Source organism: Mustelus asterias, chromosome 19 (assembly GCF_964213995.1).
Source record: "Mustelus asterias chromosome 19, sMusAst1.hap1.1, whole genome shotgun sequence".
In the NCBI taxonomy this organism is placed as follows: Eukaryota; Metazoa; Chordata; class Chondrichthyes; order Carcharhiniformes; family Triakidae; genus Mustelus; species Mustelus asterias.
Window position 1 is genome coordinate 27,401,579 of NC_135819.1, and position 16,829 is coordinate 27,418,407.

A 16,829-nucleotide genomic window follows, 5' to 3' on the forward strand; every position below is an offset into this window, starting at 1 on the left:
TTAGCCCGTTACTACCTGCTCTCCTTCCCTTTGAGGTCAGTGGCCTTGCTGTGCAAATTTACAAAGAGCGTTCTACAGAATCGTCTCGGTGGCATAATTACTTTGATCATGCTTGATTGACCGCAATATATTCAAAGTGAAAAAGAATCTTTGGCTAATGACATTTTCAGTGGCCAGTTCTGCCACTCTGGGCAGAATTAGCTGGTGACAATTTTTACAAGGTGCGGGTGCTGAGATGGGTTAGCAGCTGACAGATTGGCAGTGAGTAATTAAGATCGTCAAACAGCTCATGGTCAGGTATTTTCCAAACATTTTGTGTATATTTAACGTACAGCACATGGGATGCACAGAGGGTTAGATTCTCACCTCCTTAAAGGAGTGACAGTTGAGTTGTAATGGGAATTGGCAGCCATATTATGAAGCTGCTTGCAGGCCATATATTGAACAAGTGATACTTGGGGCGGCACGGTGGCAGAGTGGTTAGCACTGCTGCCTCACAGTGCCAGGGATCCGGGTTCGATTCCCAGTTCAGGTCACTGTCTGTGTGGAGTCTGCACGTTCTCCTTGTGTCTGCGTGGGTTTCCTCCGGGTGCTCCGGTTTCCTCCCACAGTCTGAAAGGCGTGCTGGTTAGGAGCATTGGCCATGCTAAATTCTTCCTCAGTGTACTCAAATAGGCACCAGATTTTCACAGTAACTTCATTGCAGTGTTAATGTAATTCTACTTGTAACACTAATAAATAAATGAATCATGTTTGGAGGTACTATAGATGGTGGAGCTGGAGTGATGTACTTTTGGTGGGAAAGTGTTTTCCAGATCCCCAGCAGACTCTGAAGGCAGAACCGGGTTTTTGAGAAGCAGCTTCATTTGACGATGGGATTTATGCTTTCAGAGTTTGGCTCTGCCAGAGAGGAGTATCACAGAGATGGGGATGCAGCCATATGAAATGCTTGTACAGCAGCCAGGTGAGCTAAAAAAGGTTGAGGAAGTCAATAGATATGAATGGGCGGCACGGTAGCACAGTGGTTAGCACTGCTGCTTCACAGCTCCAGGGACCTGGGTTCGATTCCCGGCTCGGGTCACTGTCTGTGTGGAGTTTGCACATTCTCCTCGTGTCTGCGTGGGTTTCCTCCGGGTGCTCCGGTTTCCTCCCACAGTCCAAAGATGTGCGGGTTAGGTTGATTGGCCATGCTAAAATTGCCCCTTAGTGTCCTGAGATGCGTAGGTTAGAGGGATTAGTGGGTAAAATATGTAGGGATATGGGGGTAGGGCCTGGGTGGGATTGTGGTCGGTGCAGACTCGATGGGCCGAATGGCCTCTTTCTGTACTGTAGGGTTTCTATGATTTCTATGAATGAGGAAATGGTTGGGGGCGAGGAGGCAGCTTCTTAGATGCAGAAGGCACTACCTAGCTCAGAGCATGTACCATCAGAGACTCAGCTTCATAGATAAAGACTGCATCTCCCCAGAGAGAGAGTGGCAGAGCTGGAGGAGGAGTCGATGCCATTGGGAAATAGTGGATCCAATGTCTGTCGTGATAAATATGTTGTTGTCGCTTGCCTTTTTTATCTGTGGTTCATTTCAGGAAAACATCACTGAATCAGGAATTAACCCTTCTTCATGCTGAAGCCATTCCTCTGCTGCCTCCGTTAACATAGACCCCTCTCTTATTTAGCGTTGTCCGACAACCTCTTGTGTTTATACAGCTGGCTCCTCAGAGTAAACTGCTGACACAATGGCCCAGATGTTTGCTAGCCAGGTGGATAGCTCGAGTTGGGAAATGTCCCAGCTCACCACACCAGTCTTGGTAGAAAGTCCCCTGGGTGGCGCTATCTTTGCTCCAGTGATTTTGTGTGTATATGCAGAGGTGGACCCTACATGTGAAATTTGTGTCAGGCACAGTACTAAGGACTCCCCTGTAAACGCTTTCAGCTGTGAGGCACAAGGTTTATGGTATTGCTGCTGGACTGGGGGAGGAGATGACTCCCACTGGCCACTTCAGTTGGCTACTGAAAAATGGACAAATCTCTTGGGCCAGATGAGTTGCATCCCAGGCTGCTGTGGGAGGCGAGGCAAGAAATTGCAGCGGCTCTGACACAAATATTTAATTCCTCTCTGGCCACAGGGGAAGTACAGCAAGAAGTCTCACAACACCAGGTTAAAGTCCAACAGGTTTACTTGGTAGCACAAGCCACAAGCTTTCGGAGCGCTGGGCCTTCATCAGTTGAGTGTCACAGGGGAAGTGCCAGAGGACTTATTTGATTTGATTTGATTTATTATTGTCACATGTATTAACATACAGTGAAAAGTATTGTTTCTTGCGCGCTATACAGACAAAGCATACCGTACATAGAGAAGGAAAGGAGAGAGTGCAGAATGTAGTGTTACAGTCATAGCTAGGCTGTAGAGAAAGATCAACTTAATGCAAGGCAGGTCCATTCAAAAGTCTGACAGCAGCAGGGAAGAAGCTGTTCTTGAGTCGGTTGGTACGTGACCTCAGACGTTTGTATATTTTTCCTGAAGGAAGAAGGTGGAAGAGAGAATGTCCGGGGTGCGTGGCGTCCTTAATTATGCTGGCTGCTTTTCCGAGGCAGCGGTAAGTGTAGACAGAGTCAATGGATGGGAGGCTGCTTTGCGTGATGGATTGGGCTACATTCACGACCTTTTATAGATCCTTGCGGTCTTGGGCAGAGCAGGAGCCATACCAAGCTGTGATACAACCAGAAAGAATGCTTTCTATGGTGCATCTGTAAAAGTTGATGAGAGTCGTAGCTAACATGCCAAATTTCCTTAATCTTCTGAGAAAGTAGAGGTGTTGGTGGGCTTTCTTAACTATAGTGTCAGCACGGGGGAACCAGGACAGGTTCTTGGTGATCTGGACACCTAAAAATTTGAGGCTTTCGAACCTTTCTACTTCATCCCCGTTGATGTAGACAGGGGCATGTTCTCCTTTATGCTTTCTGAAGTCAACGACAATCTCCTTTGTTTTGTTGACATTGAGGGAGAGATTATTGTTGCCGCACCAGTTCACCAGCTTCTCTATCCCATTCCTGTACTCTGTCTCGTCATTGTTTGTGATCCGACCCACTACGGTGGTGTCATCAGCAAACTTGATAATCGAATTGGAGGGGAATTTGGCTGCACAGTCATAGGTGTATGATTCTCGTTTTGGGTGTTGTAATCAGCGGGTTTGCAAGAGGTCCGGGGTTCAAAAGAGAGTGGCACACTGGCACAGTGGTTAGCACAGTGCTAGGGACCCGGTTCAATTCCAGCCTTGGGTGACTGTCTGTGTGGAGTTTGCACGTTCTCCCCGTGTTTGCGTGGATTTCCTCCGGGTGCTCCGGTTTCCTCCCAAAGTGTGAAAGATGTGCTGGTTAGATACCCAAAGACCTGCAAGTTAGGTGGATTGGCCATGGGGATAGGGTCAAGGATTGGTGGTCCTGGGTAAGATGCTCTTTCGGAGAGCCAACGCAGTCTTGAAGGGCTGAATGGCCTGCCTTTGCACTGTAAAGCTTCTATGATTTCAAGAGCCCAGGAAGAGAGAAGAAGTGCTTGGGGTTTCTGGGTTTTGGAGGACAGGTAGTGAGGAAGGAAGGGATATAAATATAGTGGGCAGGCTGTCGAGTTAGGCACAAACCCACCTAGCATATTATGGGGGTCAACGTAGGGGTGGTGGGTTTGTACTTGTGCTCCTGATAAAAACACATCTTGCCAGGAAGCTGGAAAATCCAGCCCATGGTGTCAAAGGCAGAGCTGATGCTTTGAGGTCCATGAAGCAGACGGCCTGTTCTTTACATTTCTTTTGTGGTTGGCAAATGAAGAAGATCATGTCCACAGTGGACCTGCGAACACAGAAACTGCACTGTGCCTCTGGATACTGCAGTCTGCAAATAGAACATAGAACATAGAAAGCCACAGCACAAACAGGCCCTTCGGCCCACAAGTTGCGCCGATCACATCCCCACCTCTAGGCCTATCTATAGCCCTCAATCCCATTAAATCCCATGTACTCATCCAGAAGTCTCTTAAAAGACCCCAACGAGTTTGCCTCCACCACCACCGACGTCAGCCGATTCCACTCACCCACCACCCTCTGAGTGAAAAACTTACCCCTGACATCCCCCCTGTACCTACCCCCCAGCACCTTAAACCTGTGTCCTCTCGTAGCAACCATTTCAGCCCTTGGAAATAGCCTCTGAGAGTCCACCCTATCCAGACCCCTCAACATCTTGTAAACCTCTATCAGGTCACCTCTCATCCTTCGTCTCTCCAGGGAGAAGAGACCAAGCTCCCTCAACCTATCCTCATAAGGCATGCCCCCCAATCCAGGCAACATCCTTGTAAATCTCCTCTGCACCCTTTCAATGGCTTCAACATCTTTCCTGTAATGAGGTGACCAGAACTGCGCGCAGTACTCCAAGTGGGGTCTAACCAGGGTCCTATAAAGCTGCAGCATTATCTCCCGACTCCTAAACTCAATCCCTCGATTAATGAAGGCTAGTACGCCATACGCCTTCTTGACCGCATCCTCCACCTGCGAGGCCGATTTAAGAGTCCTATGGACCCGGACCCCAAGGTCCTTCTGATCCTCTACACTGCTAAGAATGGTACCCTTCATTTTATACTGCTGCTCCATCCCATTGGATCTGCCAAAATGGATCACTACACACTTATCCGGGTTGAAGTCCATCTGCCACTTCTCCGCCCAGTCTTGCATTCTATCTATGTCTCGCTGCAACTTCTGACATCCCTCCAAACTATCCACAACACCACCTACCTTGGTGTCGTCAGCAAACTTACCAACCCATCCCTCCACTTCCTCATCCAGGTCATTTATGAAAATGACAAACAGCAAGGGTCCCAGAACAGATCCCTGGGGCACTCCACTGGTCACTGACCTCCATGCAGAGAAAGACCCCTCCACAGCCACTCTCTGCCTTCTGCAGGCAAGCCAGTTCTGGATCCACAAGGCAACAGCCCCTTGGATCCCATGCCCTCTCACTTTCTCAAGAAGTCTTGCATGGGGGACCTTATCGAACGCTTTGCTGAAGTCCATATAGACCACATCCACCGCTCTTCCTTCGTCAATGTGCTTGGTCACATTTTCAAAGAACTCAACCAGGCTCGTAAGGCACGACCTGCCCCTGACAAAGCCGTGCTGACTACTTTTGATCATACTAAACTTCTCTAGATGATCATAAATCCTGTCTCTCAGGATCCTCTCCATCAACTTACCAACCACTGAGGTTAGACTCACCGGTCGGTAATTTCCCGGGCTGTCCCTGTTCCCTTTCTTGAATATAGGGACCACATCCGCAATCCTCCAATCCTCCGGTGCAGTCTTTGAAGCATGCCCCTCCAAAGGCCTTGCCAGTGAGCTGCTCTCTTTGTTATCCCATAGTGTGATCCTTATGGACTCCATATCTCCTGTGGAAAGGAGCTTACTGCCCGCAGAAAAGGAGCAGGCTATGAAGGTGTGGCAATAGTGGGATTTTCCTTGTTCGAGCAGTTCAGCTGGGATTCTGTCATTGCTAGGTCTCCTTCTTTTCACTAAACAGCTTATGTCCTTCGCAAACTCAACTGATGAAAGTTCATCATCTAACTCATCCGTATCAGGAAGCTACGGGGAAGCACCATGTGGGAATGGGAGATGTCTTACTCATGGCAGCACAGCTGACAGTAGTGTTGGGGCCAGTGCGACATACTCTGTGAGTATTTCACTATCTGCCAACTTCAGGGGAGCATGGCTCGACCAAGCGCCCTCTTCATCTATTTGTACATAACTAGTAGATTTCCGATGTTCAGGCAGTTTGGATTTCTTGACATAAGTTGATCCAGTCCCTATCCCTGTAACACAGCACCAATCCACCTAACTTACACATCTCTGGACACTAAGGGGCAATTTAGCACGGCCAATCCACCTGACCTGCACATCTTTGGACTGTGGGAGGAAACCAGAGCACCCGGAGGAAACCCATGCAGACATGGGGAGAACGTGCAAACTCCACACAGACAGTGACCCAAGACCATAATTGAACCCGAGTCTCTGGCGCTGTGAGGCAGCAGTGCTAACCACTGTGCTGCCCATTGGACTGAATGGCCTGTTTCTGTGCCATATGTTCTATGTAATCCTTGTAAACTATTGCTGCTTAGCAGTTTAATTTGCTCATGATTATGTACTTTATTCTCTTCCTTTTCTAACATATGAGATACATTTTGTGCATGGCAAGCCTCTTTAGAGGAGGCCCTGCAGGTCATTCAGGATAGAATAAGGGAATGGTACAAAATCCCCTGCAGAATACATCAATCTAGTAAATAAGAAAGTTGATTTCAAAATTACTGCAGCTTTACAGACAATTAAAATATGTAAAGGACAGATTATTAGCAAGTGTAATTAATAAATTGTGTAGCATAATTATTACTCTTAAGTTTATTAAAATAATGATAGATATCTCAAATTGCACTGAGTATATTTCACATCTATAATTATGAGCAAAATAACACCTATTTAATGAATGCTGCATTTTTAAAGATTATTCTTCTGTTATGACACTCTTGGTAAGATCAAATTCACTTTTTCAGTAGAGTCAGAGTCATAGAGGTTTACAGCATGAAAACAGGCCCTTCATCTATAATAGGATGACCAGAATTGCACACAGTAGTCCAAGTGTGGCCTTACCAATGTCTTGTATAACTTCAACAAGACGTCCCAACTTGTCCATGCTGCCCTTTTTTTTAAACCCCTAAGCTAGTCCCAATTGCCCACATTTGGCCCATATCCCTCTATACCCATCGTACCCACGTAACTGTCTAAACACTTTTTAAAAGACAAAATTGTACCCGCCTCTACTACTACCTCTGGCAGCTTGTTTCAGACACTCTATGTGAAAAAATTGCCCCTCTGGACCCTTTTGTATCTCCTCTCTCACCTTAAACCTAGTTTTAGACTCCCCTACCTTTGGGAAAAGATATTGACTATCTAGTTGATCTGTGCCCCTCATTATTTTATAGACCTCTACAAGATCACCCCTCAGCCTTCTACACTCCAGAGAAAAAATTCCCAGTCTATCCAGCCTCTCCTTATAACTCAAACCATCAAGTCCTGGTAGCAAGCTAGTAAATCTCTTCTGCACTCTTTCTAGTTTAATAATATCCTTTCTATAATAGGATGACCAGAACTGCACACAGTAGTCCAAGTGTGGCCTTACCAATGTCTTGTATAACTTCAACAAGACGTCCCAACTCCTGTATTCAATGTTCTGACCAATGAAACCAAGCATGCTGAATGCCTTCTTCACCACTCTGTCCACCTGTGACTCCACTTTCAAAGAGTTTTGAACCTGTACCCCTAGATCTCTTTGTTCTGTAACTCTTCCCAATGCCCTACCATTAACTGAGTAAGTCCTGCCCTGGTTCGATCGACCAAAATGCGTCACCTAGCATTTATCTAAATTAAACTCCATCTGCCTTTCGTCAACCCACTGGCCCAATTGATCAAGATCCCATTGCAATCCTAGAAAACCTTCTTCACTGTCCTCTATGCCACCAATCTTGGTGTCATCTGCAAACTCACGAACCATGCCTCCTAAATTCTCATCCAAATCATTAATACAAAATGTAAAGACAAAGTTTCAGTTGACAATTTCTTTAAGATGTCCTCTTTCGTGAACTAGGAGAGCTAGGAGGTGTTAAGGATTTAGAGGAGTATACGGGATGTAGGAAGGAGCTTAAGAAGGAAATTAGGAGAGCGAGAAGGGGTCATGAGAAGGCCTTGGCGGGTAAGATTAAGGAGAATCCCAAGGCTTTCTACAAATATGTCAAGAGTAAAAGGATGAGATGTGAAGGCATAGGACCCTTAAAAGGTGAAGGGGGAAAAGTTTGTGCGGAACCGTTAGAAATGGCGGAGCTGCTTAATGAATACTTTACCTCGGTATTCACGGTGGAAAGGGATCTGGGTGGTTGTACTGCTGGTTTGCGGTGGACAGAAAGGATCGAGCATGTGGACATAAAGAAAGAGGATGTGTTGGAACTATTGAATGGCATCAAGGTTGGTAAGTCGCCGGGACCGGATGGGATGTACCCCAGGTTACTGTGGGAGGCGAGGGAGGAGATTGCGGAGCCTTTGGCGATGATCTTTGCATCGTCGATGGAGACGGGAGAGGTTCCGGAGGATTGGAGGATTGCAGATGTGGTCCCTATATTCAAGAAAGGGAACAGGGACAGCCCGGGAAATTACCGACCGGTGAGTCTAACCTCAGTGGTTGGTAAGTTGATGGAGAGGATCCTGAGAGACAGGATTTATGATCATCTAGAGAAGTTTAGTATGATCAAAAGTAGTCAGCACGGCTTTGTCAAGGGCAGGTCGTGCCTTACGAGCCTGGTTGAGTTCTTTGAAAATGTGACCAAACACATTGACGAAGGAAGAGCGGTGGATGTGGTCTATATGGACTTCAGCAAGGCGTTCGATAAGGTCCCCCATGCAAGACTTCTTGAGAAAGTGAGAGGGCATGGGATCCAAGGGGCTGTTGCCTTGTGGATCCAGAACTGGCTTGCCTGCAGAAGGCAGAGAGTGGCTGTGGAGGGGTCTTTCTCTGCATGGAGGTCAGTGACCAGTGGAGTGCCCCAGGGATCTGTTCTGGGACCCTTGCTGTTTGTCATTTTCATAAATGACCTGGATGAGGAAGTGGAGGGATGGGTTGGTAAGTTTGCTGACGACACCAAGGTAGGTGGTGTTGTGGATAGTTTGGAGGGATGTCAGAAGTTGCAGCGAGACATAGATAGAATGCAAGACTGGGCGGAGAAGTGGCAGATGGACTTCAACCCGGATAAGTGTGTGGTGATCCATTTTGGCAGATCCAATGGGATGAAGCAGCAGTATAATATGAAGGGTACCATTCTTAGCAGTGTAGAGGATCAGAAGGACCTTGGGGTCCGGGTCCATAGGACTCTTAAATCGGCCTCGCAAGTGGAGGATGCGGTCAAGAAGGCGTACGGCGTACTGGCCTTCATTAATCGAGGGATTGAGTTTAGGAGTCGGGAGATAATGCTGCAGCTTTATAGGACCCTGGTTAGACCCCACTTGGAGTACTGCGCGCAGTTCTGGTCACCTCATTCCAGGAAAGATGTTGAAGCCATTGAAAGGGTGCAGAGGAGATTTACAAGGATGTTGCCTGGATTGGGGGGCATGCTTTATGAGGATAGGTTGAGGGAGCTTGGTCTCTTCTCCCTGGAGAGACGAAGGATGAGAGGTGACCTGATAGAGGTTTACAAGATGTTGAGAGGTCTGGATAGGGTAGACTCCCAGAGGCTATTTCCAAGGGCTGAAATGGTTGCTACGAGAGGACACAGGTTTAAGGTGCTGGGGGGTAGGTACAGAGGAGATGTCAGGGGTAAGTTTTTCACTCAGAGGGTGGTGGGTGAGTGGAATCGGCTGACGTCGGTGGTGGTGGAGGCAAACTCGTTGGGGTCTTTTAAGAGACTTCTGGATGAGTACATGGGATTTAATGGGATTGAGGGCTATAGATAGGCCTAGAGGTGGGGATGTGATCGGCGCAACTTGTGGGCCGAAGGGCCTGTTTGTGCTGTGGCTTTCTATGTTCTATGTAACTCCATCCTTGATGAGAATCGCTCCATGTTTGGCTTTTGGATAATGGATATTTACAAAAATATATTGTTCATACCGTTTTAAATGAATCCATTTGTATCCACAGGAAGCATTAGTTAATGTGCTTGTCTTGAGGCTGATCAGTGTAATAGGCTTCACATTGTAGGCAAACAGCAGTAAGATCTGAAAAAAAACACTCTTTAATTTTTTTGTTGTCCTCATTCACAGATGATCTTTAAATATAATAAAATAAACACCCTTGTTAAATCCTCTGCAAACACCATCCTCTTTCCAGCCGCATGCAGCCAATGTGGTTTTGTTCTTGCTTACCATGGTACCTCGAAGCAAGGAAATTTTGTTAGGAAATAAAGTTTTTGGTCATTTATATTTGTAATTTGTGTGATTTGGGCATAAGCTATAACTTTAAGTTTAAGCGCAATTTATATTTCTGCAGTTGCGTGTTAAGAAAACTTGTTTTAGTTCCACTTTAAAAGATGCCTGCATTTTGATGAGGTTTATATGACCCTCAAGTAGGGGAAAACTATGTTGTTGCCTAGCAACCAGGGGTCCACAGATAGAGCAAAAACAGTTTTTAAGTTCAGTTGGAACAAGGTGACCCAGAATGAAAGATCAGTTCACAGAAACTGCCAGACAGGCAGCGATTGCAAAAGAGACAGAAAGCAAGACCCAAACTAAAGAACAGTAAAGTCCCAGCATCAGGGAAAGTGACAGAAAGAAGTTCCAAGAAGACCTTCTAGTCAAAAGTAAAGAATAGGCGTGTGGAGAAAGTTCCTGTAAAGTGAGATTAAGAGTGAGGAGCAGAGGCTCCAAATTAAAAGATAAGGCATGGAAGGGCAAGCTTGAATGCAGACCCAGAGACAGAGGAACACTGGAAGGAGAGGGTTAAACCCTGGAGGTGGATCCTTGGTGAAGACATCAAGAGAAAGCATCAGTAGGGAGAAAATTCCAAGGCATGTTCTTTGAGAGGGAAGATTGAAAACTCTCATGTGAAAGACAAAGCTCCAGTGTGACAGACTTCTCAGGGGATTTGATGAAAAATCCATTGAAGCTGTTTGGGTGGCATCTGTCACTTGGTTTTGGAGTGTTGTGACGAGCAATGTTTTCATTTTAATATTTTTAAAGTCTATTGTGTCATTCTGTGAAGCAGGTTTGCGGGGTTGTGTTTGTGTACAAAGCTAATTTAATTAAACTGAAGATAGATTGCGAGGTGTAGGACATCAAAGCAGTATAAATGCTAAAGGCATGTGGAGACATGTCCATGAGGTGTTCCCCAGAATATGACTTTGAACCTGCTTCATAACTAGGAGCCATCGAGGTGTATGTGTCTCTGAGCTGGCGGAGGGTACAGGTGAATGCATTGATGGGACTCTTTTGAATAGATCCTCAGCTTCCTTGTCTGAAGTGGCCGGGGGCTGGGATTTATGCAGGGTCTCTATGTGTATCTGGACCTGCTGGTGTCTGACAGGGAGAACATCAAGAATACTGTTCCAGAACAGACTGAATGCAGCATTGAAAGTCATTCACTGAGAATGTCAGGATGGAATTAATTCATGGAGGGCTCTTTCATACTGACTTGCTGAATAAGGCCAATCTCGCCTTTCCCACAGCACTCCCTGTCCTCCCTTGCCAATTCAGTGGCATCCTCCTTGAATTTCATGAGGTCCACAATATCAGCCCTCCCACCTCCAGTCTGGAATCTCTTCTTTGTGTTGTGCGCACACTTGGCCTGGATGAAGACAAGTGGATGGAATGTGATGAGAAGAGATGGAGGTAAGATTGGGAAGCCTACAAGCCTGCTCTGTATACTGTGCCCTCCCCAGTAAGGGTTGAGGATGGAGCCTGTGCAGTGTATTAGATGAGACGTGGGTGATGTTAAAGTGCCCATGAGACAATCAGTGCTAATGTGTCTCTGCTAATATTGTGTGGGATCCCTGAGCAGTGCCATTATGACAGTGTGAGATTGGAGTGAGAAGAAGGTAGAATTACCCTGGCAGAGAGACTGAGATCATTCATCCTCTTCCTACACTGGGTTGTGTTTCCAAGGTGGTTGCCCAATGCACGGATTGCCCTTCTATTGGCATCCCAAGCCCAAGGTGAGGTTGTTGTGTTTCCTGGAGCTATCCCTGGGCTGGAGGATACCCACATTGCTGATGAGCATCTCCAGGGAGTCACTGCTGAACTTTGGAGCAGCTCTATTCTTTGACAAAGCCATTTACAGATGTATTCTTTCACAGTTGGGCTGGTGAGTGAGGCGGCATTTAAATATGGTGCCCGGATCTTCGGGCTCATTAGCTGGTGACAAGGCAGGTGAATTAGTTCATATGATTTGGAGAGAAACTCGCCAATGCATAATTAATAAACATCTGAGTGTGAAATTGGATGCAAATTCCCACCATGCTTCCCCTCAGGATAAACAATGTGAAATCTGCTTGCCATCGCACTTAGTCTCAGAAATGGAAAATTCCATGCCTTGTTTCAGATCGGTGCTTGGTCCCTTGCTGGTTGTAGTATATATTAATGATCTAAACATGTAAGCAGGAGGTATGATAAGCAAGTTCGCAGATGACATGAAAATTGGTGGTGTGGTAAATAGCGAGGAGGAAAGTCTTAGATTACAGGATGATATAGACGGGCTGGTTAGATGGGCAGAACAGTGGCAAATGGCATTTAACCCTGAAAAGTGTGAGATAATGCATTTAGGGAAGACTATCAAGGCAGGAGAATACACAATGAAATGTCAGACACGAGGAAGTACAGAGGACCAGAGTGACCTTGGTGTGCATATCCATAGATCTCTGAAGGCAGCAGGACAAGTAGATAAGATGGTTAAGAAGGCAGATGGGATACTTGCCTTTATTGACTGAGCCATAGAATACAAGAGCTGGGAGGTTGTGATGGAGCTGTCTAAAACACTGGTTAGGCCACATCAAGAATACTGTGTGCAGTTCTGGTCGCCACACTTTCGGAAGGATGTGATTGCACTAGAGAAGGTGCAGAGGAGATTCACCAGGATATTACCTGGGCTGGAGTGTTTCAGCTATGAAGAGAGACTGATTAGGCTGAGGTTGTTTTCCTTGGAGCAGAGAAAGCTGAGGGGGAACCTGATTGACGTGTATAAAATTATGAGGGACATTGGTAGGTAGATAGGAAGGAACTTTTCCCCTTGGTAGAGGGGTCAATAACCAGAGGGCACAGAATTAGCAAAGAACAGTACAACACAGGAACAGACCCTTCGGCCCTCCAAGCCTACGCCAATCATGATGCCTGCCTAAACTAAAACCGTACGCACTTATGAAGTCCGTATCCTTCCATTCCCTTCCTATTCATGTATTCATCTAGTTGCCCCTTAAATGCCGCTATCGTACCTGCTCCCACCACCTCCCTGGGCAGCGCATTCCAGACATTCAGCACTCTCTGTGTAAAAAAAAAAATTGCCTCGCACATCTCCTCTAAACTTTTCCCCACGCACCTTAAACCCACGTCCCCTAGTACTTGACTTTTCTACCCTAGGAAAGAGCATCTTACTATCCACTCTGTCCATGCCCCTCATAATCTTGTAAACCTCTATCAGGTCTCCCCTTAACCTCTGTCATTCCAGTGAGAACAAACCGAGTGATCCAATTTCTCCTCATAGCTAATACCCTCCAGACCAGGCAACATCCATCTTCTATATCCTCTCCAAAACAGCCACATCCTTCTGGTAGTGTGGCGATCAGAATTGTACGCAATATTCCAAATGAGATCTAACTAAGGTTCTGTACAGCTGCAGCATGACCTGCCAATTTTTATACTCAATGCCCCGACCGATGAAGGCAAGCAGCCGTATGCTTTCTTGATTACCTTATCCACCTGCGTTGTCATTTTCAATGATCGGTGGACATGTACGCCCAGATCTCTCTGCCTGTCAATACTCCTAAGGGTTCTACCATTTACTGTATAATTCCTACATGCATTGGACCTTCCAAAATGCATTACCTCACACTTGTCTGGATTAAACTCCATCGGCCATTTCTCCGCCCAAGTCTCCAACCGGTCTATATCTTACTGTCTCCTCTGACAATCCTCTTCACTATCTGCAACTCCACCAATTTTTGTGTCATCTGCAAACTTACTAATCAGACCAGCTACATTTTCTCCAAATCATAGATATATGTTATGAACAACAAAGGTCCCAGAACTGATCCCTGTGGAACACTGCTAGTCACAGAAAAGCACCCCTCCACTAGTACCCTCTGTCTTCTATGGTCAAGTCAGTTCTGTATCCATCTTGCCAGCTCTCCTCTGATCCGTATGATTTCACCTTTCGTACCAGTCTACCATGAGGTACTTGTCAAAGGTTTTACTGAAGTCCATGTATACAGCAACTTTTCCCTCATCTATCATCTTTGACACTTCCTCCAAAAACTCGATCAAGTTAGTGAGGCACGACCTCCCCTTCACAAAACCATGCTGTCTATCACTAATAAGCCCATTTGTTTCCAAATGTGAGTACAACCTGTCCTGAAGAATCTTTTCCAATAATTTCCCTCCCACTGACGTAAGGCTCACTGGCCTATAACTTCCTGGATTATCCCTGCTGCCCTTCTTAAACAATGGAACAACATTGGCTATCCTCCAGTCCTCTGGAACCTCACCTGTGGCCAATGAGGATACAAAGATTTATGTCAAAGCCCCAGCAATTTCCACCCTTGCCTCCCTCGGTATTCTGGGATAGATCCCTGCGGCCTATCTACTTTAATGCTTTTTAAGATGCCTAACACCTCCTCCTTCTTGATATCGACATGACCCAGAATACCTACACACCCTACCCTCAGCTCCTCATCCATCGAGTCCCTCTCTTTGGTGAATACTGAGGCAAAGTATTCATTTAGTGTCTCGCCCATTTCCTCTGGTTCCATGCATAGATTCCCTCCACTATCCTTGAGTGGACCAACCCTCTCCCTGGCTTCCCTCTTGCTCTTTACATACGTATAAAATGCCTTAGGGTTTTCTTAATCCTGTTTGCCAAGGACTTTTCATGACCCCTTTTAGCCCTCCTAACTCCTTCCTTAAGTTCCTCCCTTAAGTTAAGGGGCAGGAGGTTTGTAGGAGACGCTAAGGAAAATCTTTTCAACCAGAGGGTTTGGGAATCTGGAACTCTGCCTGAAAGGTTGGTAGAGGCAGGAACCCTCAACATTTAAGAAGCATTTAGATGAGCGCTGGAGACACCATAGCATGCACAGCTTCGGACCAAGTGCTGGAAAATGGAATTAGAATAGATAGTGGCTTGATTGCCTGTGCAGATGGGCTGAAGGGCCTTTTCCTGTGCTGTATGACTGTGTGGATGGAATCCTATCAAAAAATGGCAGTGTCAGGATCTGACTGAAGACCGGTATGTTTCTCTCTAAAGAAACAGGCAGGATTTCTCTCAGAATAAACAGGGGGGAGTGTGTTTCATGCCGTCATTTTGAGGAGCTGGGCCTAAAGACGCCAGCAAAGCCGATGCCAAGGATGCCCTGATCAGAACAAAAAATAACCTGCCTCGCATCTAACCACAGGGATATCGTTGCTCCCCCCCACCCCCCAAACAGTCATCGTCAGCACCTCCATCTTATCCCCTCGCCCTCAATCATCGCTGACATTTTCTCCCCCTTCAGTGCACACTCTTCCCTGCCAAACCCCCCTAACCACACATACATAACCCTCTCTGCACGAAGCTGCCACTAGGGTCTGCCCCCAACACTGCCCCTGGCACAGACTGGCATTACCAGGTTGGCACACGTCATTCACCTCGGCAAAGTTTGAAAATATGGTGAGGGGCCTGATAATTAAATGAAAATGTATTTAAATGCATTAACATGAGATTCTCGCTCTTTGTCGGTTTAAACCTCGCCATGTCAGTGAAGGGTGGGAAAAATCATGGAACGCGATCTCTCCGAGAAACACAATTCTCTCTGGATTTTCAGCCTGCGACACTGTTCTCCCTGACCATGCGTTCGGGCTGAAAATCACCCCCATTGACGAATGATCCTTCATCAGAACTAGAAAAAGTTAAACTTGCAACAAGCATTGACAAGGGATGTGTGGGACAAGGGAAAAGGAAGGTCGATGATAAGGTGGAAGGCAGGGGAGATGAATGTTAGAGTTAGTTCTCCAGAGCCAATAGGGCAAGAAACAAGGAATGTGTCTAAAGGATGGTATAGTTAAAGAAGTTTATGTACACAATAAATTCGCAAACACTTCCTGAGTCCTAGTTGGCTATCTGTACGCTGTTTCACACTTAATTATTACCTTCTGAGTTGCACAACTTGTAGGAGATATTGCCAGAGCTGGCAGATACCATTGGACACGTAGCTCTTTGTCTGCAGAATTCACTGCCAAGCTCATCTGAGGAGTAAGTTGACCGGTGAAACTGTCCCCTGGGGCTGTTAGAAGAAATTCTCCAAAGACACTTGTATATATCTGCAAAATACAAAATTATTAATTCATGTCAAATTAGTAAAGATTTAAAATTTGAAAGTGGAGTTTTGCAGGGCCTTGAGCCTGTGGGATTTTCCATTCCGCTGAAGTCAACGGATTGTTGAATGGTTCTCTGCATTTTACAGCCCCATCCACTCTGCGACAGGATGGCAAAATTCCGCCCATGATAAAATCCCTAAATAGGCTGGAAGTTAGAGGCCTTTTAGATTTCTTTTCATTCATGGGATGTGCGTATACTACAGAAACCCTACAGTGCAGAATGAGACTATTCAGCCCATCGAGTCTGCACTGACTCTCCAAAAAAACAGCTAACCCAGTTCCAGCCCAAAACCACCAGCTGCCACCCACTACCCTCCCCCTGCAGCACCGCCCCCCCCACCCCCCCGCCCCACAAAACCCCAGCAATTTACTGTGGCTAATCCACCCAACCTATGCATCTTTGGACTGTGGGAGGAAATTGGAGGAACTGGAGGACACCCATGCAGACACGAGGAGAACTTGCAGACTCCGCACAGACAGTGACCCAAGTCTGGAATTGAACCCGGGTCTCTGGTGCTGTGAGACAGCAGTGCTAACCACTGTGCCACTGTGGAAGCTGGCTAGGCCAGCACTTATTGCCCATTCCTAATTGCCCTTGAGAGGGTGGTGATGGGCTGCCTTTTTGAACTGCTGCAGCCTGTATGGTGTAGGTACACCCACAGTGCTGCTGAAAGGTGTTCACATTTTGACCCAGGGACAGTGATGGAA

The 16,829-nt window shown here is 46.4% G+C and overlaps 1 protein-coding gene across 1 annotated transcript in view; it reads right to left on the reverse strand.

The window, feature by feature from the left end:
* Window positions 1-16,829, reverse strand: part of LOC144507661 (cilia- and flagella-associated protein 54-like) — a 191,603-nt gene that overhangs the window by 13,024 nt on the left and 161,750 nt on the right. Inside the window, exons 26-27 of the mRNA XM_078234818.1 lie at window positions 15,894-16,064; window positions 9,679-9,785 (exon numbers count right to left, since the gene is read on the reverse strand). Coding sequence (XP_078090944.1) covers window positions 9,679-9,785; window positions 15,894-16,064 — 278 coding nt within the window. The remainder of the gene's footprint in view (window positions 1-9,678; window positions 9,786-15,893; window positions 16,065-16,829) is intronic.